A 23,943-nucleotide genomic window follows, 5' to 3' on the forward strand; every position below is an offset into this window, starting at 1 on the left:
TGCATTGATTAACGCATGTATGAGTTGGCTGCAGCAAAAATTGCACTGATGCTGAAATCAGAGAGCCTATTCTCTCTCTCTCTGTGTGTGTGTGTGTGTGTGTGTGTGTTTTCATTAACAGACCCCTGGCTAGCAGCTGTCCTTATGACTGCCTGTAGCAGTTCCATGCAGCAGCCCAGCAGAGAACAAACCTCTGTCAACAGCAGCTGAAGCTCTGCATATGCTATGGTGGGACTTCCTACTGAGAGACCAGGACTAGAACATCTGAAGAAGACGAATCTCAAATATTCTCACAGAAATAACCACGGCTCTGACGAGCTAAAGCAGGAGATGAAGTTTTCAGCACTTCACGTCTCCCCCGTCGCCTGTGGCAGAGCCCAAACCAAAACGTGTCACTCCGAACGAACTTACTGACTGAGATTCTAAGAACTGAGATTCTTATTTATAAAAAAACACAAAAACAAAAAAAGCACAGACTGACTAAAACAGGTCATCTCTTGAGAATTTTGAAACAATAAGTATCTCTCTGTTAAATTTAAGAGGCAAGCATGTCTGAGAGAATACATCTGTCCCTTCTCACGCACAACACAGAGCATAAAGCATAAGTCAGTCAGGGCAGAGGGTGTGGCCTCAGGATCGTGGCTTGCCACCGTCTGTGAACCCCTAACAAAAACTAAGACAACACAAGGTTAGGAGTGACAATGGCATAAGATGCTTCTCTGTTGCATCATCTGTCCTCTCATTCTATGACATCATCAGTCATTTGCATCATTTCATTCTCACTGGCAGATTCCAGTGAAGCTGAACATTCCACAGAATGTGATATAAAGGAGGTTTTAGACAGAGCAATTTTACTTATAGCAGCTAGTCACACATACTACGTACTTTCATGCAACTATACCACTATAGAAAATTAAGCAAATGAAGCTCAAGCAAGTGAAATCATATTTAATATCCTTTCTAATATTTTATATGTCTGTTTACATTCAAAGCTAAATCTGCTAACATACACTACCCTATAAGCTGACATTGAAACATTTATGTTGAGATTGTATATTGTCTTTAAAATGACACGGACATAGTGGGGTGTTTTAAATGGTGATACAGATTGTAAAGTAAACAAACCAATGTCAGCTAAGAGCTTAATGCAGGAATGACACATGAGACATGTGACACGTAACATGCTTACTGGAGCGTAGCGTCCACCTCTCCTCAGTTCCCAGGATGTTACCAAATCTCTGCTTCATTTCAGAGGGTGTCACAAAACTCAGTCAGTACACAATTAAACTGCTCGTAACAAAAATCGTTCATAGACTGCATCATGTAGCATAAGCTCAACTTTCCATCATAATATGCTCCCTCTTTTACTCTGTCTTCCTGGCAGATTTTCAGCAGACACCCTGAAACATCTAGCCATAAACAGTGGCTCTGACTGGTATCCTTCTGCATGACTGTGTAAATGTGAGTGGGTTTCCACTGGTCACTCCACATCAATAGGAGTATATTACCAGTACAGTTCATTATGATGGCATAATGCTTTATTACCACATTGTTTTGGTTTTGAGAGTTACAGGAACCGTAAATGTTTTCTTAAGATAAACAGGTAAATATCTGAATAGCACACACACACATACACACACACAAAGGCATATAGGAGGAGAATACAGCTCATTTTCCAAATGGTTACTGCTGAGATTTCACATTAAGTGAGAAACTGTGGGTTCACTGTATTTTTTTTACATTTTGTCTATACAATGTGTGCATACAGTTTCCCATGAGCACACATACACAGACACACACAGAGAGAGAGAAAGAGACAGACAGATGGGGAGAGAGAGAGAGAGAACTCAAATAACCCTCTCGACATTCACATTTATCTTTCACTTCACCAGCAGTCCTATGGTGGTTGCCATGGTGACAGTGTCATTCTCATGGCAAGGTGTGTGAACTCAGTGGTTCAGTTTGAGAAACACAAAGTGCAGGTCACTGCATGATGACAGTTTCTGCTTTAATCGACAGCACTCCACACATACAGAGATCTACATCTATACAGATCTGTAGATTTGTACCAAAACAACTTTGATTTTAGAACTGTTCAATTAGTGGCAACATTTGCTTTAGCATTTTACATTAGCGCCAATGCTTCATTCTTCATGCATCACTAACAGTCTAGCAGATTCTGCATATAAATACACACACACACAGGCACACACATGTGCCCCCACACTGCAAGAACCATCTTCTCTTAAACGATGAATCTGAGAGAACATTCCAGTCCATTTAGCATGTATTGTTTTGGTACTAAAACAGCTAATTTAATCTTTGTGTGTGTGTGTGTGTGTGTGTGTGTGTGTGTGTGTGTGTGTGTGTGTGTGTGTGTCCCATGACCCACTAAACAAAAGCACTGTTCTGCACACCCACTAATCCAGGTGAACTGGGCACTGATTACAGGCAATTTATTCCTGTTTTCCTCCCAACTCAGAGAGAAAGAGAGAGAGAGAGTGGGAGTGAGGGAGGGGTGGCTAACAGGTGCGAGGATGAGTTGGTGCTGGTTGAAAGAACAAAATCATAATCGCATTTCAATTTTTCAGAGGAACAAAAACAGAGATACTAATGCAGCAATACTGGCACGAAATGTGTGTGTCTGCACATACACACACATACACTCACACAAACAAACACACATACACTCTCTCTCTGTCTCTCTACTGCCTACCCACTCAAATGCAAGTACCGTCTTCAACACAAACACTCTCAATTCTCTCTCACTTAGCATTTACACACACACACATACTCATACAATGCTACACATACACACACACACACGTTCTCTCTCTCTCTCTCTGTCACACACACACACACAGAGGAACAGTCCACCTCTCTTTAAACTTTTTAAAGTGGGTCAGCAAACATCAAAAGTTTTCACTTCACTCTCTTTCTGTCTTCCTTTTCCCTTTTCCTTCCTTCACCCCTTCCAAACCTGCACACATACAAATGTCACACACACACACAGACCACACAGACACACACACACACACACACACACACAGAACTCCATCTATTTCTGCATTCATGTCCCGTGTTGTACTGCAGCAGCGGCTTCAAAAGCTTTTTCGACATGTGAAATCTCAGGAGACAGTCTTGTTCTTCATTAGCCTCTTCCCACTGTACTCAAACTTTCCAGAGCAAATACAGTCTCTCTCTCTCTCTCTCTCCCTCTCTCACGCTCTCTCTCTTTCTTTTTTTCTCTCTCCCTCTCTGTATTTCTTGCTCAATGTCTCTGTCTCTATCCCTCTCTCTCTCTTTCTCTCTCTCTCTCCCTGTCTCTCTCCTGTGAGGGTCTAGGCTCCTCTAATTCACACACATTCACATTCCACACACAGAGTAGAGAGACAGATAACTAATGATGGATGACAAAGTCTCTTTTACTCTCAGAGTATTCCAGCCAATCAGTGATCAGAAAATGACTGCGTCTACAAAGTAGAGAGAGAGAGAGAGAGAAGGTGTGTGTGTTTGTGTGTGTGTGTCAGACAAATGCAGTGTCAGAGTGCAGACACACACAAATGAAATCTGGGTCTCGGAACACTAAGTCTTGGCATGAACCTCAGTCTCAGCATATGGTCTCAGACAAGATCATTTTTTTTAAATGTTCAAAATTACACTGGATCAAGCATATATACAGGAGCTAGCAACAGACCATCTCACTCACTCAGAAGTCAAGTAAACCCCCAGAATAACACAGAAAAACATACAGATGTTTTAAATATGCAATATATACAGATATGTACATAAATTTAAATACTATGTCTGTTTAGAAGACAACTCAGAAATAATACACTAAAGCCAGTTTTACAAGGAGGACCAAAAACAAAGATTTGGTTATGTAGGGGGAAGAAAAATCTAATGGTTTCATAACTGTAGGTGATTCCCCGAGGGTGATGCTAAACTTCTCTGCTCGTTGCCTTACACTTCTTGTAAAAGTCGTGTTCTGAGTGCAGTGTTTTGTCTTTGATCGCGTCGAGTTTCTGCAAACAGAACATCTGGGAGAATGCGCTTTTCAAAAGGAAATTCTTCCATCGAGAACTTGAGGATAACGTGGAGTTGACAATAAACAAAACCAACTGTAGATAATTCTGAACATAACAACACAAAATATGTGACTAAGAAACTCCAAAAAGATTTTTTTATAAAGCCCATCTAATAATAAAATTCTTATGAGGATCTGAGAAATGCTAGCTACGACGCAACAGTAAACTGAACTTGTGTAGCCTACATGTGAGGACATGGAAAGCAGCACTCAAAGTGGACAACAGTGGACAGTTCAACTTAGATACTTCTTGTAACAACAATGATTGATTGAAACATTGTTTGATAATGTAATAAATTTGACTGGTAGCATTACAGTGTGAAATTCCACTGGCATTAGCTCTATTTGTGTTTTACTGTAATCTTAGGCTGTGTCCGAAATGGCATACTAGTGTACTGCATACTGGCCCAGTATACACTGTGTACTGCACACCACTCCCCACCCTAGTATACAGTATGGTATGTAACTATGAGAACTTTCGTGTAGTGTGCTACACCTTTGTGCTACACCTGTTGGTTGGGCTAATTGTTCTGTTAAAATCAAATAACACACAGCTACAACAAACATCTATCAAAAGTAGCCCTATAAGAAAGCATGTGAAGACCTATTACACCAAAATATGCAACTGATACATTTATACTCAGAACTGCAGCTGGAGTTGAAGTTAGAGCCACTTCTGTCGCTGTCCACCATGTTTTTTGAAATTTTTGGCGGTTGCCAATCACCATGTTGTATCATGAGATGCAGTACTCAACGATCTTAATGAGAGCTTTAGTGGGGGATACAATAAGGTTGCCATTAGAACATGATAGGTATATTTGTGGAAAGATGAGACTGTGACCACTGTAAAAATGACAGTAGCTTTGGGTGTATACTGCAAATTTTCGCCAGAGTAGTACATCATCCGGGTAACTGTTGTGTACTGCAAAATTTTGTATTTTTCGTGTACTGCATACTACTTACTACTTTTACGTCAAGATCAGTATGTGAGTAGTATGAAGTATGCCATTTCGGACACAGCCCTAGTCTGACGGGTATCAGGGGAAAAAATTAGGATTACAACATGGGCAAAAGCTCTTTTGGTCCATCAGAATGTTGCAGAGAACTATTACACTTCTTTTTTCATATTTATTTAATAAAAAAAAGAACAGATGGCGTGAAGAACCGGAAAGAAACCGGACCATACGCAACTGTTTACCTCTGTCTTCCAGGCAAATATGTTGGGCCTACTTTAAGGTAAAAGGTTTCACCGATCACAAGGTCACAAGATCATGAATTTCTGTATATTAAAACTGTTTTTGATAAATTACTGTAATATTTGTAAAGGTAGCAAAAAAAATCTATATTATACTGGTGAAATCTATACTCTTTGTTGATGTTGTTGTTGTTTTCTGTATACCTGTTTATGTAGGCAGGTAGCCCTTAGTTAAAAGCTACAGTCTGAGTCTAGAAAGACTGGGTTCTGGTTGCTGGTTTTTTGAGTTCTGGTCTGGGTCAGGTTCAGGAGGAGTCCAGTCTTTGCTTCAGTTCAGTCATGTACAGCATGTTCTTTCCCAACAAAAGCAGTGCCAAACCAAGGGTGTGTGTGTGTGTGCACGCCTGTGCGTAGCATAAAATTTCGGTCACTTGGAGGCTTAATTGCCGAAAGACTTGGGTTAGACGGAAATGCAAAAATACATCAGCAGAATAAGACTCAAACTGTTCTGTATTGAATTCCGCTGTTCCAGCAGATTCCCTCTCGAACTCCACGGCTATAAAAATACTCCGGTTTAAAATGCCTCTCCCAGTTGTGACAAAACGTCCTGTAAGTCAATAGTTTTATTTTCAGGCCTCCGGATGAGCCCACAAATATAAAAAAAATCAAATCCCAAGAGATACTCTAGCCAATATATATGTACATTATCAGTTTCAAAATTTAAAAACAGAGTTTATGTAATTATTTGTTTATTCATTTATTTTTAACCGAATCTCAAGGAAAAGAGAGGGCTGTGTCTAACTTAAAGTTTGTAATTTAATTGTTTAGTGTTTCACAATGCAGAAAGTTAGGACTAATTAGACAAGTCTCTCTTAATTAATTAGCTTTTAAATGATGTTGAGTGATTATGCATAATCAGTACTGCTTGAGGCTACATTTTTTCAGGCATGGAATCTTCATGGAATATTACTTTGAGGTTTTTATTTATTTGTTTGTTTATTTATTTATTTTAGACCTTTTCACCCAGTTTGGAACAGCCGTTTCCCTCTGATGTCATAAGTTCTCACCATGGCACAATTTGATGACCTTTATGCAAACTCACCCACTCACTTCTTTTGTTCTTCTAGTTTACAGGTGTTTCCATGGGAACGGAGCACATGTGGATGTTAGCCTGGAACCATGCAGGTGCCCTGTTGATGGTGGGAGCTGCCAGAGTGCAGTGGCAGGAAGAACACCCTGACTGTCTCTTACTGCCTAAAACACGGCCAAAGCTCAGCTGGTGCTAACGCAGAGCTTCAGACTCAGGACCTCAGAGCAAGGGGCACAGTGTAATTTTCTGCTCCATCAACCAGACGCTCCAAGGTTCTTATTTTTTAATCTGCACAATAAAGAAAATATTCTGTCGGATGTGCTGCTACGACTTGAAGGCTAAGTTATATGGACTCCTTCTTTAGACACAACCAAAATCTCTGAAAATACAGACACAAAGACATTTCCAAATGGACCAACTCCAGAGGTTCTTTCCTATCACTAAAACACAACCAGAAAGACTGAACTCTCTCTTTCTTCTCTGTTCCCTGAAAATATCTCTCTGTCTCTCTTTCTCTCTCTCTCTCTCTCTGAGAGAAACCTGATGGCCAAGTTCCAGTGAATGGAAGAAGGAGCCTTGCTTTGTTTCTCCTCTATTTATTTCTACTCATCCTCATAAAATCTTTATGGAAATGACTAATCTCCACTGAAAGCCTAAAGCAAGTACTTACTTAATATCAATGATTGTAATAATCAATATAATTTATATATGCATGCCAGGGACTGAATGAGGAAATATGGAGAACGTGGAAACTGAAAACCAAGGTCGTCGCACTAGGGAGATGGTCCCGTTGGGGTCATGACCCCTAAGCTGGGAGAGTGTTTCCAACAGATCCCAACAATGACAACATCATTCTCAGTCCAGAACAGAGCCACCCTAAGAACAGCAAAAACACTGCACTACATCTTCAAACAGAGGCTTCTGCTCAAGTGCTCAAGTCGGATACATATCCAGCTATATATATATATATATATATATATGTATGTATGTATGTATGTATGTATATATATAGGAGTGCTAGACTGACAGTTCTGTCACCCTTCCATTACATGGAGTCACCCCTGTTAGTTCACTGTGTGTTGCTGCGTGTTAGTTGATATGTATAATATGGGTTCTCTCCCAAAATGAGTGTGAGAACTTTATTGAACTATGTCCACATGTAAACTGCAGGGCAGAAAACTGAACCGAACAGACAAAATGAACGAAAACTAAGTGTGTGCTCGTTGACTGTGTGTTGGTGGGGTGCTGGTGTGTGTTAGTTCACACACACACACACACATGCACAGTTGATGGTGTATTGGTGTATCAATCAATCGAATCATCACTGGCCAGGCAGAGGAGGATGGGTTCCTGTATCAGGTCCAGCATCCTGTAAAAAATGCTTTGTGGCAACATTCATAGTAAAAACAAATGAACCATGCAAACTGTGCCACTATGCAAAATACAAATTTCATCACCTACCTCTCCTAAATACAACATAAAATGTTCAAATGAATTTGTGAACGAGCAAAGAAAAGGACACTTAAAAAAATGGATCCCAGTCAGGGTTTTGGTGAGACTCAGACACTGGGCTAAGACGCCGTGAAGTGCCACAAAAGTTAACAAACTCAAATATGCTCCACGATTAGAGTCCTAGTGTGCACACCATATCCAAAATGAACATGCAGAGACCACAACAAACAACTCTTAAAACGAGAGAGAGAGAGAGAGAGAGAGACAGAAAGCCGTGCAGTTTGACTTGGCTAGATTAGAAGAGGTTTACTGTCCCTTAAGCTCTGGGTTTCAAAACTGCGCAATGGCAATTTCATGTTTCTTTATCATATTATTTTTGACTCTTATTTTCCATTTTAACAGAAAAAACTGATTTAAGTTGATGCATTTACAGACCGGTGTACTTGTAGGAGATGTACTATGTCAAGATGACCAAATGAAGGGCGAGGAACGGAAAATGACGAAGTACGAAGAGTGACTTCTTACTTGTTGTGTGTGAATAGTGAAATGCCAGGACACTCTGTCTGAACCTCCATTTTGTAACCATCTGAGGTTTGTCTCCCCTCTCTTCTTCCCTGTATTTGGATATATTTTTGATTCAACAGTGTACCTGACTGCCTGTTACATTGTGGTTTTGGCTTTGTTCACAGCACTGACCTCAGAAAATGCTGATGATGCTGTGGGAATACTGAAACGCTAAATTTTTTGTAGTTCTTTGTAGTTTGACAGCATTTCCATCCAAATTGTAAGAATTCCCGGATTTAATGCAACATGTATGAGACCTTTAGTAGAATGGCTACAGTAGTTACATATGTTGGTAATGTATTCTAGTTATCGACATGTTGTTACCATAAAGATTACGATTAAATCTCCATGATAGCACACACACGCTGTGAGCAGTGAAGCTGACCTCTACATTTAACCCATCCTTACACACCAGTAGTGAACACACACAACCACTAGGCACAGTGGGCAGCACACCTGTACCTGGGGGGCAGTTAAGTGCCTTGCCCAAGGGCACTTCAGCCATGGAGGTTTTTCCTGCCGGTCCTGGGAATCAAACCAGCTACCTTTCAGTCAAAAGCCCACATCTTTCATCATTAAGGCCACAGGCTGCCCAGAAACATCTACAGGGTGAATGACACTAGTGTGCATAATGGATATTTAAGAGTCGTAAAGGTGTTAGACACCAGGAATTGGAAAAGAAAAGCTTAATATGCAAGGCCAACGTGTTCATTTAGGACTAGAGCTATTTTTAGGCTGCGTTCACACTATTAACTTAAAGTATAGGAAGTGAAGTTATAAAAAGCAGTGAATTTGTTTCATATACCTTTTGGTGGGAAGCAAGAACACTCTCTTTGTGAACAATGAACTAGACGCATTTCTCTACTCACAGCACAGGTGGGCTTGTAATAACACAATGTCTTTATAAAACGTGCTTCTTAAATATCATATTTAAACATGAGCTTTTTCTTAAATTCAAACCATACAAACCCTTGCTGTAGAACAAATTAATCTTTCACTGTTCTCTTTAGAAGTAATGTGAAAATTGATGGATTTTTGCTTAATACCGTCTACTTTGTTCTGAGTGCTTTGTTCTGCCCACAAACGGAAAAAATCTTTTCATCTCTGACACAGTCTAAGTTCACCCTCTGACTGGACCCACAGTGGGGTTTTTCCTGTCTATGTCAGCAATTAGGAGCCAACTATTGGGCCAGCTATTGTGAGGCACACCCACAACTCAGCTCACTTGCATATTAACTGTCACTTTCAATTGTCACCACCTGCCTCTGGCAAGACTAGTGAACATAAGTTATAAATCTAGATCTTAATGGTATTAAATGTGAATGGTGAGATGTTAAGCCATAAAATTAGGATCAACAACCATATTTAGCTCGAGTATAAATGCAGCCTCAGAGACAAAGTGATGTTCATTGGTTAATATGACAAATTACTATGATAATCATGCGCACACGCACACGCGCACACGCACACACACACACACGCATACAGCTAAATCCACAGTAATACAGCGTTAATAACTGGAGTCAAGTACTAGACATTAAAATGTCAAGTCCATGCATTAGACTTTATCTTCTCTTATTATCATATCATTACAGTCTCCCATTCAAAATCTCATTCATCATTCATTTTAACACTCGTAAATGTTAATCTCCTCTGTGAATGTTTGGGATCGTGCAAATGAAGTTCACAGGGACTGTGCTTTATAAATACAGTGGACAAGCATATTCAGAGCTTTCCTGGAAAAGACAGAATCAGGTGTAGTTGGAGAGATGGTGTCTAACTGATGTGGTTGGAGAGATGGTATCTAACTGATGTGGTTGGAGAGATGGTGTCTAACTGATGTGGTTGGAGAGATGGTGTCTAACTGATGTGGTTGGAGAGATGGTGTCTAACTGATGCGGTTGGAGAGATGGTGTCTAACTGATGCGGTTGGAGAGATGGTGTCTTACTGATGTGGTTGGAGAGATGGTGTCTAACTGATGCGGTTGGAGAGATGGTGTATAACTGATGCGGTTGGAGAGATGATGTCCAGCTAATGTTGTCTTGTCCAATGCAGACAAAGGCTGGAATATGAGTTGTGTTTCAGAGCCAGATCAAACCTTGGTGTTGCAGGTCTCTTTCACATGGGTAAAACAACCACTGCCCTGAGACCCTGTTGAATTTACTTGTGTACTCACACACACACACACACACACACACACACACACACATCAAATACAAACACATTTAGCAGCCAATATGGCCCTAACACACACAGACACACTCATTCTCTCTTTCTCTCTCACACAGACACACATACACAAATACCACCTCAAATTGGCACTGCTTCACTGGTAATATTCTAAAATGACATTTAATTCGGCCCAAGGTTGGCACAAACCACAGCAGTGTTTAGTGTCTCATCATAATTAGATCACCATAGAAACCAAGTTGAATTGCATAGTCACACACAGTCAGACGGTATATCAGTCAAATTCTTACATTAGCGACTGACTGTATACTGTTTCATATAAGACCAAATGGACATGAGAATACAATAGTGGTTCATTCATACTCATTCAATATTATCTGATTAAATATTAATCTCATTACTGAAAAAATCAAGTGGAGAAAAAAGACTCATTAAAGGTCACTGATTCTTAACTTTCAAAATCAAGGGCTGTATATGTCCCATTACATAGCTGAAGTAATTGTGCAAGACACCATTTAATTAGTTTTCCACTTCTATTGTATCAGGAACAACCGTTTTTGTTTAGGCCAACAATTGGCTGGGCAGGTTCTCAGTCGATTTACATTCTTGTCATTGATTGGCTACTGGAACAATGTCAGCCCACCCCATTTTGATTCAGCTTATCACCATGAATATAAATCTATTCTCAGCTAAACCAGCCAGAGGATTGACCGGCGAGAAAAAAATAAGTGAAGTGACAAACAAACAAATAAATAAATAAGCTATCCCCCATTGGATACACTCAATGAACTTGGCTGCAGTAGAATGAGTTTGACTTAAAGGCAAATAGATTGACCCAGTCCTCCACAAATACTCTCTTTACTGGCCTACTTCTCGTTTTCATCCGCTCTTTCTTTTCTTCTCCTCCTCTTTCCTTCTTCATACCCTTTTCCCCTTATCTCCTCTCTCTCTCTGTTTCTCTTAATCCATCCACCACACCCCTCCACTTATTCTCCATTACTATCCCCTTTCACTCTCTCTCTCTCTCTCTCTCTCCCTATCCATCTTTTCATCCTGACTCTGCCGCCTGTTTCTTTATATCACACCTGAGTGCACCATCACGCCTACGCAGGCTAATGGAAATTCTGTCAGTGCCTCAGGAGAGATTATTACTGCCCTCTGAGTCCATACACACACACGCACATGCACATGCACACACACGCATACACAAAGTCATACATACACGCACAAAGAAAACAAACAGCGAGAGAGAGAGCTCAGAGAGTCAATTAAAAAAACAGAGATAAAACAAAACAAAGTTACAGACAGAACTAAACACTTTGCAGACGCCACAGTAAATACTGTAACACCTGTAAACTTTGCTGAAAACTCCTCAAACAGATTTGCGTCTTCACACATTCTGTTCACAGCTCTTACACACACCATCCCTGGTCTCTCTCCACAAACTTTCACACACACACTTTAGAACATTGATGATGCTGACAAACCACTCCACACTCAGACATACTGAGGAAATTAAAGTCTCTCCAAAGGGAGAGGAACGCAGATTAAAGCAATAAAATCTGATCTCCTCCTCTGACATGGCTCTTCTTCTCTGCCGTTTCTCCACAGCCTGTGTTTACAGAAGTTCAGAAGAAACCGCTCACATAGCTAGGAGTTGTAACTTTAAGTCTGACAGCCACCTACAACTTTGCAGTAATCAACTGTAGTCTCAACACCACAGCTGGTGTTTTGAAATCACCATGGTTACTATTTTTGATTAAACAAATAACTAGCTAAATCATCTGCAGAAAACCTGAAGTTGTATTAACCCTAAGGACACAAACAAAAAACAGTGTCTAATTCAGAAAGCGGAGTAAACTTGATCCCAGTGTATTTACTGAACTTTGTCCTTACCTCAGTGAGGTGCGGGTTGGGGTTAAACCCACACTGGTTACACACGGTGGTGCGACACTGCGTACACTTGTTGAAGTTTGGTGCTCCGTCTGTGGACGTCAGCTCTGTGGTATTGCAGATCGGGCACAGCTTGCTACTGGGCATGGGCGCGATTTGGGGCACCGAATAAGGAGATGTGGGGGCGCTGCCCCGGTCTGGAGACACGGACGGCGACCGACCCGAACGTCCCGTCGCGCCGGCGCTGCTGAAGTCCACCTGCAGGTTCCGTCTGGAGGCGTGCTGTCCGGGGCTCTGGGACGGCGGCTGGGTTTGGTGGGAAGGAGCTGGGCTGCCTTGGCTGGGTAGGGGGCTCTCGTGAGTGGCCAGTCTGTAGGGGTCTCCTCTTCCCACCATACCAGTCATTCCAGTCCCGCCTCCCCCGTAACCAGACTTAGGTCCTGGCACAGTGTTGCTTTGGAGTGGTCGTCCCCCAGGTCCACCCATCCTGGAGCAACGACAGAGAGAGAGAGAGAAAGAGGGTAAGAGAAGGATCTGAATTTGGCCAGTCTGTTGGAAGTTTGACTTTTGACAAAATTCTTGGCTAAATGAATACTAGCCATGGTAACTGGGTTGGTGCAAAATACAAGAAGGATTTTCTGCATGCTGTAGGCCTTGGTGAAAGAGAGATTTGGTTCACTGCGTTGAAGGGCGGGCTATGTCTCTGTCTGTGTGCCGACATTAGAGTGATGACTGAGAGAAGGCTTGCAATGACTTTGGCTAACATATGATAAGGGCTCTGTTATGAAACCTGCAGAAAAATTTCATCAAGCCTGCTGAGAGAAACTGAACAATGTTCTGCTAGGTAGAGTGTTTGTGTATCGTGTGTGTGTGTCTGTGTGTGCCACCTTAACTACTCTTAGAATCAGAGCACATGACCCCTGACCCGTGACCAGACATTCCCTACTAATGTTTCCATGGTAACAGTGTCATATCTAAAGAAGACACAAAAAGATCTGAACGCTGTAGCAGACTCTCTGTGAGAGAGAACACACAGAGGAGACATCAAAGTCATGCTAGGGATAAGTTTCAGATATTTTGGGAGCTCTGCTCACCCCTGCTGCTAAAACGACATATTTGAAATAAAGGAGATATCTTATTTCTTAATAAAGAAAACAGTTTGGTAATCAGAACAACTATGAATCAGTGCAGGACCATCAAGCTACGGATGCAAAATAAACCAAACTGGGTACGGTGGAGGACTCTGAGAAATTTTTTTTTCTACGGTCATTACAGGATTTCACAGCATTGTTCTTTAGTTCCTTCCCTTTGGAAAGAGGCTTATGATAAGAAATTCTGCAGGAGATGCAGGATCTAGCATTTGTTCACTACAAGGTTAAACCTTCAAGGACCAGAGAGCATGCATGAAAGAGAATATACATACACAGCACTGGGAATAGTGGAACGTGTGTGTGTGTGTGTGTGTGTGTGTGTGTGTGTGCATGTAAGAACAGTCTATCATTTTAGGGCAAAAACAGGTGAAAGTCTGAAATGGAAAAAAGCAGTGTAGATCAGTCATTCAGTCATTACTTAGCAAAGTGAAAATCATATGATGCATGTAAGCTTATTATGTTTCCTTAGTCATTCATCTGAAAAACACTACAAACAAACAAACAAACAAATCATCCGCAACCCATCTAAGACCTTAGCTTTAAGCAAACTACTTTTGCCTTGCTCTTTCATTTTTTAACCTTCTCCATCCATTCATCCATTCTCTCATTCTGTGTGTTTATGTGTGTGTGTGTGTGTGTGAGAGAGAGAGAGAGAGAGAGGTCCTGGTATGTGACTGTACAAAAAAAATATTGCCTTCTGCAGACACCATTTGGCAGATCATCGCTGAGTGTGACTTTCTTCTCCTTTTCTCTTTCTCACACTCTCTCACGCAGGCACGCCCGGAGTCTGTGATGTTGACAGAGATTTGAAGGGCTGGTATGCTTGAGAAGAGAAAACAGCGCTTCTATTCTCTTTGCTTTATTCTGGCTCTCAGTGAGTGTCAGAACATTTGCTGTGACATGTGCTTTATTTGTTGCCTAGGTGCCAAGCGCACTCTGAGAAGCACTTCCAGGATATATTATCCCGGATAGTGAAACATTCTATACCAGTCTGTGCCAACCAATGTCTCTGACTATAAATGCATTCACTCTGTAAGGTTTTGTGAAGTTGTATAGCCATACACATAGATGAACACATTGTCAATTGTCATTGTGTAATTGTCAATTGTCATTGTGTGTGTGGTTGTTCATAGTCAACATATACTCTATTAAACTCACTGTGTTGTATTTTGTGTTGTGTGAGTGTGTGTGTATGAGAGAGAGAGAGAGACAGAGAAAGAGAAAGAGAGGGGGGGTATCTAGGAAAACTCAATAATCACAGGCAAGTCTGTGGCCTCAGATGTTCCGCCAATCAGATCTCTTTAACGGAGTCTCCCTTAGGGATCATTCAGCTAACCAGCCAGAATGAATTTAGGGTGTCAACACCATGCTAAAGGTCAAAAGACTTTCTGTTCTTTTTTTTTTATTTTGGCTGAGCGGAGCGTGTAGATGTGAATGTAGTGTGAATGGTTGTGAGATTAAGAACAGGACAGACATTAGCATTGTTGTGTGGAACATTTTCAATATTAACAGGAAATACTATAAAATATTAACAGACCACATTGGCCAAGACATGAAAGCACTTGCTAATGACTCCAAAACTACCCAAACCAAATGCAGTCAAACCACAACAAATGATACCATTAGATGGAGAGTGAATCAGACAGAGAACTACATGATCCCAGCAGAAAAACACAAGGACAAAGGTGAGAGAAGGTCTCATTCAGCCCAGACAGCAACAGTCATACACACACACACACACACACACACACACACACACACACACGCACACATTTACGCACACACACTCACACAAACACATACACACACAAAGGCACATACCCGTCAAAGAACCCGGTTCTTACTTTAATGTGCCACCACCTCTGCTCCAGAGGTTCTAGGAACCGACAGTGAAATTCTTTGGTCAGCTTTGGTTCTGTCAGGTGTCAGGCTGAATATGCAGAGCCATGTCACTGTGTCCGTCCTCATGCATTCTGGTCACTGGCTGTTTGAAACAATGAAACAGCAGGCAGCTAAAGGGACTACTTTATTATACTAGGCTAACTCCCCCCAAAAATCAGATTTTTTCCAGTGGACTCAGTATAAATATGGAGTCCACTGAACGGGAAATGAACTGGCAGCACTTATCGGCATTTGGGTGAGTGACAAGGCCTGGAAATATCAGTCCATAAAGATAAATACGAGGAGACAAGGTGACACTTTTCCTCTGCCACTCGCAGACATCAGACTTCAGTGAGTGCTCCCAGAGTAATGTAATTCCCGTGAAGTGCTTCTTGAGATGTGTGGAAAATAAAATTTAAAAAAACCTCAAAGGCTCTCCTGGGGTTTGTTTAGACCTCAGAAGAGATTTGTCATCTGTTATTAGACAGCACAGAAAGAAAATAAGCATAAAAACAAACAAACTTGATAAAAAAAAAAATTGCTGTCAAAAGGCTATCCATGTTGACTTAGCGCTTGTATCTACATTGCACTAGACTAGCCCTCAGTCAGCTCCAGAACAAGTCCAGTATTGCTCTTTAGATGCTTCCCCCAGTTCCTCCCTTATTGGCTTATTTCACAGATCTGAAAGAACTGGGTTGGCCTCAGTGTCACAGTAATTAGCTATCCCTGTACCCTAATTGGCCACTTTGTGAGTCAATCACATTACTTTGACCTGTCAAGCCTTTTTCAGTCTGCTAAAAACTAATGAACAAGCAGGTACGTTTGGACCCAGCCAACATAAACTGTGGTGAAATTTGATCTCAACTTTTGTTTCTTTGAAGAGGGTGATACTTTTCTAGGGTGGTGGATTTTGTGGAGGACACTGACTGTGGAGATACATGAAATTGAAATGGGAACTCCACATGACAGAAGGGGATCTGCAAAATAAAAGTCCTCACAGGCTCACACATTGTTCAGGTCGAATTTCAGCTGACGTGACTCAACAACAAAAAAAGTTTTATCTTACAGTGTTTAAAGAGAAACGATGACAGTGAGAGAGGATAAGCTGTTTCTTCATTTCTCCTGTATTTTCCACAGTAAAACATGAAAAGAGAAACCGTGTTCTTTGTGCATTCATTCTGACAATACCAGGCTACAGTACGGAAAGCAGCCAGCTTTGTGAACATGTCTAAAGGCAAAGTGTTGGTTCAGATGTTGGGGAACATGCAAACACACTCCACCTCGTCTTTTTATGATAACACAGTGGTCTCCTAATTACCTGCTGAAAACCAGACAACACACTCAGCCGTACGTGCATAGAGGCCTGCTCCTGAGGAAAGAATAGCTATTCCCTGGATGTTTACCCAAACCAGCCAGTGTTTCTGGGTGGACCATTCATCAGCGTCACGCAGGGTGATAATGACTGCTCCAGTGAGCAAGGGCGGACAAGAGGGCAGTTATTAAAGCCCAGTCCACACCCTCCGCTGATACATGTGCACACACCTGTCATAACATTAGACTGGCCACTATGCACTCACATGTCACATCTACACCGGCCATTATACACTCACATTACACGGGCTACTATACACTCACCTCTCACAACTATACCAGCCCCTATACACTCACCTGTCATAACTACACCAGCCATTATACACTCACATTACACGGGCTACTATACACTCACCTCTCACAACTATACCAGCCCCTATACACTCACCTGTCATAACTACACCAGCCATTATACACTCACATTACACGGGCTACTATACACTCACCTCTCACAACTATACCAGCCCCTATACACTCACCTGTCATAACTACACCAGCCATTATACACTCACATTACACAGGCTACTATACACTCACCTCTCACAACTATACCAGCCCCTATGCACTCACCTGTCATAACAGTACACTGGCCGCTATGCATTCACCTGTCATAACTACACTGGCCACTATGCACTCACCTGTCATATCATTACACTGGCCCCTATACGCTCACCTGTCATATCATTACACTGGCCCCTATACGCTCACCTGTCACAACATTACACTGGCCCCTATACACTCACCTGTCATAACAGTACACTGGCCGCTATGCATTCACCTGTCATAACTACACTGGCCACTATGCACTCACCTGTCATATCATTACACTGGCCCCTATACGCTCACCTGTCATATCATTACACTGGCCCCTATACGCTCACCTGTCACAACATTACACTGGCCCCTATACGCTCACCTGTCACAACATTACACTGGCCCCTATACGCTCACCTGTCACAACATTACACTGGTCCCTATACGCTCACCTATCATAACATTACACTGGCCCCTATATGCTCACCTGTCACAACATTACACTGGCCCCTATACGCTCACCTGTCATAACATTACACTGGCCCCTATACGCTCACCTGTCACAACATTACATTGGCCCCTATACGCTCACCTGTCACAACTACACCGGCTGTTATACACTCACCTGTCAAAACAGTACGCTGGTTGCTATACACTCACCTGTCATAACATTACACTGGCTGTAATACACTCACCTGTCACAACATTACACTGGCTGTTATACACTCACCTGTCACAACATTACACTGGCTGTTATACACTCACCTGTCATAACAGTAATAGATGAAGAAAATATCTTTTTGTGAGATGGAGGAGGCTTTTACACACAAACACACACACTCACACAGACACCTGTATTCCATAAAATATAAAAATATAACATAAGAGAAAGGTTAAATATAAGGGGACAGGTGCATTCTGAAAAGGTGGGTTTTCAGTCTCCTGCGGAAGATGGCGAGTGATTCCACAGTTCTGACTGGGTGGGGAAGGTCACTCCACCACCGCAGAACAAGGGCAGAAAAAAGACGTGGCCAAGTTTCTGAAGTGAGGGGTCCACCAGCTGCCCAGAGGAGGTTGAGTGAAAAGATGTGGTTGGAGAGTATGGAGTGATCAGAGACTGAAGGTAGGACAGGACAAAGTCTCTTGTGGCCTAGTAAGTCGGCACCAGTGTCTCAAGGTGGATGCAGGCTGCTAACGGAAGCCAGTGAAGTGCAGTGAGTGGTGGAGTGACATGACAGTGTTTTGGGAGGTTGAATACCAGGCGTACAGCAGCATTCTGAACCAGCTGGAGCGACCTGATAGCACAGGCCTGTGAGCCAGCCAGTAAGACATTCCACTAGTCAAGGCAGGAGATGACAAGTGCTTGAACTAGGAGCTGGGTTGCTTGTTGGGTAAGGAAAGGGCGGATCCTCCTGATGTTGTAATGGGAGAATCTGCAGGACCGGGTGACCGCGGCGATGTGGCTTCAGGAGTTTAGCTGGTTGTCCAGCGTCATACCAAGGGATACCACGGATACCACAGAACCCTCAATGGTGATCAGAGTGTCAACCATTGGGGAGCTCTTTGCTGGAAAAAAGAGAAGCTCAGTCTTCTCCAGATAGAGCTTAAGATAGTTAGTAGACATCCAGGAGGCAATGTCAGCTAGGCAGGCTGCAATGTGTGGCTGGATCTGAGAGTCGGAGGGGGAGAAAAAGAAGACCAACTGTGTGTCATTGGTGTAGCAGTGGTAGGAAAGACCGTGGGCAGAGATAACCTGTCCAAGTGATTTAGTGTAAAGGGAGAGAAAGAGTGGGCCAAATACAGAACCTTGTGGGACCCCGGTCTGGAAAGGGTAGGGGGAAGAGACAGATTTCCTCCAAGATACCTGATAGAAACTGTCAGACAAGTAGGACTCAAACCATGTGAGCACAGATCCTGAGAAGCCCATCTATGCAAGGGACGATAGAAGTGTCTGGTGGTTCACTGTGTTGAATGCTGCGGAGAGGTCAAGTAGTATGAGGACAAAACTGAGTTACTTCGCTCTGGCTAAATGAATTGGCCAGAGTGAAGTTGAATAACGAGCTTCCACTGAAGTGTTTCTGTGTCTCTCCATCAAGCAGGAAAGTGTGTCAGTCAGAGACCTTCCCTTGTTTCTCCCCTTTAATAGCTATCTGAGTAAGCAAAAAACAATACACACACACACACACACACACACACTCTGACATGTATAGGTACACAGAGACATGCTTTGACCTTCATGTGGTTCTGTGCACTTTTCAGCCCCCTAAGGGACATCTGTGTAATATAAATATGAGTCAGCACTGACTCTCTGTCTCTCTCTCTTACACACACACACACACACACACACAATACACCATACAAAAATGCAACATACTTTCTGTATGTTCTTGTGCTTGATCTCACGTACCATGCACACACATACACACACACATACACACGCATACCCAGTCACTTACATATTGCCTTTCTCCTAAAGCTGTCATTTGTCTGTGAGTGAGTCACAGGACTCACTCCAGGCTTTCTGAGAAATCAAGCTTGTTTCTTAAAACACACTTGGACCCACACACAGACACATACACACACACACATACACACACACACACATACACACACACATACACACAGACACACATTGCATGTTAATGGGCACATTTTTCCAGCACATTTAAAAAGAAGAAGAAGAAATCTGCAATTTTTTTATTACTGTAGATGCACGTGAGATATCTCTCACTCTTTCTTTTTTTACTAACAGGGCAGAACATGTGGTGTATCAATGAAAGGTATGAGAATAACCATGTCCACCAGCTAAAACAGGGTCGCTACAGTCTCCCTCTTCACATGTTTACAGCCATCTGTCCTCTCATGTCTTAGATACCATTTCACACATTTACACACATAAACACACACACACACGGACACACACACATGAACACACACACACCCCACACATCATTGTACAGACTCTGAATCTCCTCTTTGGAAATCAACACAGTAAAGACAGCTTCATTATCCACATGTCACACTCAGAATAGCGTCATAATTGATTCATTGATTCATAATCCCAGGACCAAAAACAAGAACAGAACACTGAGAAAAAGTCTTTGGCCACACAAGACATTCAGTGTCTCACCTCTCTCTCTCTCTCTCTCTCTCTCTCTCTGTCTCTCTCGCTCACTGTCTATCTCTCCCTCTCTCTCTCTTTGTCTCTCTATAAATCTATCAATATACCCCCCTCTCTTTCTTTCTCTCTCCCTCTCTCTTTCTCACTCACTGTCTCTGTCTCTCTCTTTCCCTCTCCCTCTCTTTCTCTTGCTCACTCCCTTGCTCCCTGTGTCCTTCTGTCTCCCTCTCTCCCTCTCTCCCTCTCTCTCTCTCTCTCTCACACACACACACACTCTCTCTTTCTCTCTCTCTCTGTAGTCTACATTTCTCTGTCCATCTTTGATGGATGTATGTGACTTTTTGATTTTCATGCCATCGACCCGTGTAGTATGGGGATTTTTCCCTGTCTGATGGATGGATAGCACAGAGAGCAGAAGGATGAATGAGGGTGCAGAAAAAGAGAGAATCTCACATGAAGAATCCTAGTGTTTTACATTCTACACCACAAGGTGAGAGAAAACTATACTTTTCATGTCATGCTTCAGACTCATTGCTAGTAACAGCTACCATGGCAACAAACCCCAGATAATCCTGATACATCTGTCAATCATTTTCAAAACACCTCCTCCATTGGTAAAGCATCCAGTCATGTTCCAGTCCATTCAAAGTGTGGTTTGACCCACTAGTGAAACCAGAGCATTTAAAAAACAAAAACTAGTGCTATACTGGGGCCTTTATGTTATTTATTTATCTGTAAAGAGAAAGTGAGATATTACATGAAACAACTATTTCCACAACTGCCTCTTTTTTATTTATTTAATTTTATGTCTTATCGGTCCTGGAAGATAATAAATGAGGTTACACACACATGCACCTAAACATGCGCGCACACGCACACACACACCAATGATATTTTACAAATTATACATTATTCCTGTGTGCATGTGTATTTTCACTCCACCACTGCCCCCAATAAATGAGACATGTGAAAAAAACATGACTATATGAAAAAATGAGAGTGATGTTAAATGAGCAGTATGGAGGAAAAGCCAGGCTTTATATTAGTCTGTCATGCTGTAGTTAACACCTCAAATAAAGGCCCATATCCCCACATTTGTTTTGCTCATGCAGCAGCTGCTGACTGGTGTGCTAATGATGAGGACAATAAAAAAACAAACAAACAAAAAAAACCTCTGAATATTTCATGGCAGACAGGCGGTGAGAAATATCACGAATGGTTTTCAAAAGTGAGCCAGCTTCCCGCTGATTTTTACCAAAGAAAGAAAGATATCAGCTTACTAAAGATCTGCTGTTGGATTCTCAAATCTCCACCGTGTTGTTGGATTAAAAGGTTTGAGAAATTCAGCGTACTCTTGACTGATAAATTTGCCTTGAACTAGCTGTTCAATCACGTACCCACGCTGCACGTATGCACGCGTGCACACACACACACACACACACACACACACACACGTATAGACACAAATATGTATATATAGTTCTATATTTGTAACACATATATTTGTGTGTTACAAATATACAAATACACACAGCCATGATACAACTACATGAATAAATAAAAGTGTGTGTAATCATTATTTTTCTGCACTGAGAAATGGATGAGACCCAGACGTATTGTGTTTCGTGTGTGTGTGTTTGTGTGTGTGTGTGCACCATGTATTGTTATCTTTCTGGGGACCAGTAAGATAGCATAATCTGAAAAAAGTGCCTGGTGGGGACCAAAATGCTGGTCCCCACTAGGAGAACAACGTTTTTCTAAACTATATTGTTGTTACTGATAAAACAAAAAGTGTCAAAACATTTCTTTGGTTAAGGTTATGGTAAGGGTTAGGGTTAGGGATAGGTTAGTATTCTTTAGTTACAGCATAATGCAAGTTAACGGAAAGTCCCTTCTAGGATATGAGTACAAACTTGTGTGTGTGTGCGTGTGTGTGTGTATTTTAACCTCACTAAACAAACCATTACTGACAGTTTTAAGTCAAATTCAGTTCAAGAAGCAATGGAAATAGTAGGACCAGTGAGACTCGTGGCAGTACAAAGGGACTGCTCGATCAATTCCAACTACAAACCTCTCAGATCTACTGTCCTTAAAAAATCTTTACAACTGAACATGACAGATCTGATCCCAGCCACTCCATTCAGACAGTCAGAGTTTAGATTCAAACCCCCAAAAATTCAAATCAAATGAGGCATTATACACATCCACACAAATAGTATTTCTCTCCACTCCCAACCCCACAAAAATCTGTTCCTCAACTGTATGCTTTAACCGTAGCCCAAATTACATTTCCCATAATTCCCTCTGCCCTACAACACCTAGGTCTTAAAATAGCTATGCTTTGAGGGACTACAATTACAACAGGCAACTAACAGTTTAGCCCTATAGTTGTACACATCATGAAAAAGTTGACCAGACTTCAGAAATGTAATTTCTATGTGAGCTCCACTCATCTGACATCATTATCCAGAAAAGACTTTCATCTGTGGATTCTTCAATTTTACACATAAAATTTGGATCAAGCTGGCAATGTCATGAAATCCAAGGTTTATATACTGTGTAATTCACTGTGTAGCTGTGTCAGTTTCCATTTTGTCTCTGGACTGACTTCAACATCCAAAACTCAAAGCAAATTACAATTTTATTGCCAAGTAAATTGACTAAATAACCATTTTAAAGTGTTTAAGCATCTGTGGATATGAAATCATTTGCTGCCTGACTCAGTGAAGTCAGTTTAGCAATGAAACCATTTTTGAAGTTGCAAAGACATTATAATTAGTGTACACTTTCCCAAGTAAATTAGCTTGACTCCACTTTGTCTCTAGTGAGACAAAGCCTCATCTCAAACACAGATTTGTTGATCTGGTTCAAGACACGAAGCATCAGAAGTCCTAAAACATAAATGAGAGATATTCATAATGTCATTTTAAAGCTGGGATTTAATATGAGGATGTAAAAGATTGCCACCTTTTACAGAAACATTGTCTGAAAAAAAAGATGATCGTTGTGTGATATTGGTTCTTGGCTCTGTTAAACCACAAGCTGGCATCCCGGTTTCTCAGGGATATTAATAAGTTTGAGGAAATATTAAATTCAGAGTGAGTCTGAAAACCAACTCTGAGAAGACACATAATGATGTGAAATAAGTGTAAGAGTGGATGGGGGGCTGTAACCTGCTGGAAATACTCTCAGATTTATTTGTTTGGGTGGCGTGAGACAGTGTGTACACCTGTTACCAAGAAACAATGAAAAACACTCTGCCTGTGTGAGTGTGTGCATGTGTGTGTGTATCTGAGAGAGAGAGAGAGAGAGAGAGAGAGAGAGAGGAAATAGAATATTGAGAAGGAAACAGAGAGAGAAGGTGTACAACACACACACACACACACACACATACACACACACACACTTAGATA

The 23,943-nt window shown here is 41.7% G+C and overlaps 1 protein-coding gene across 1 annotated transcript in view; it reads right to left on the reverse strand.

Annotated features, from left to right (window-relative positions):
* bsna (bassoon presynaptic cytomatrix protein a) overlaps positions 1-23,943 on the reverse strand; it is a 99,215-nt gene that overhangs the window by 69,654 nt on the left and 5,618 nt on the right. Inside the window, exon 2 of the mRNA XM_030785247.1 lies at positions 12,476-12,959. Within this exon, the coding sequence (XP_030641107.1) occupies positions 12,476-12,959 (484 nt within the window). The remainder of the gene's footprint in view (positions 1-12,475; positions 12,960-23,943) is intronic.

Source organism: Chanos chanos, chromosome 9 (assembly GCF_902362185.1).
Source record: "Chanos chanos chromosome 9, fChaCha1.1, whole genome shotgun sequence".
NCBI classification, from domain to species: domain Eukaryota; kingdom Metazoa; phylum Chordata; class Actinopteri; order Gonorynchiformes; family Chanidae; genus Chanos; species Chanos chanos.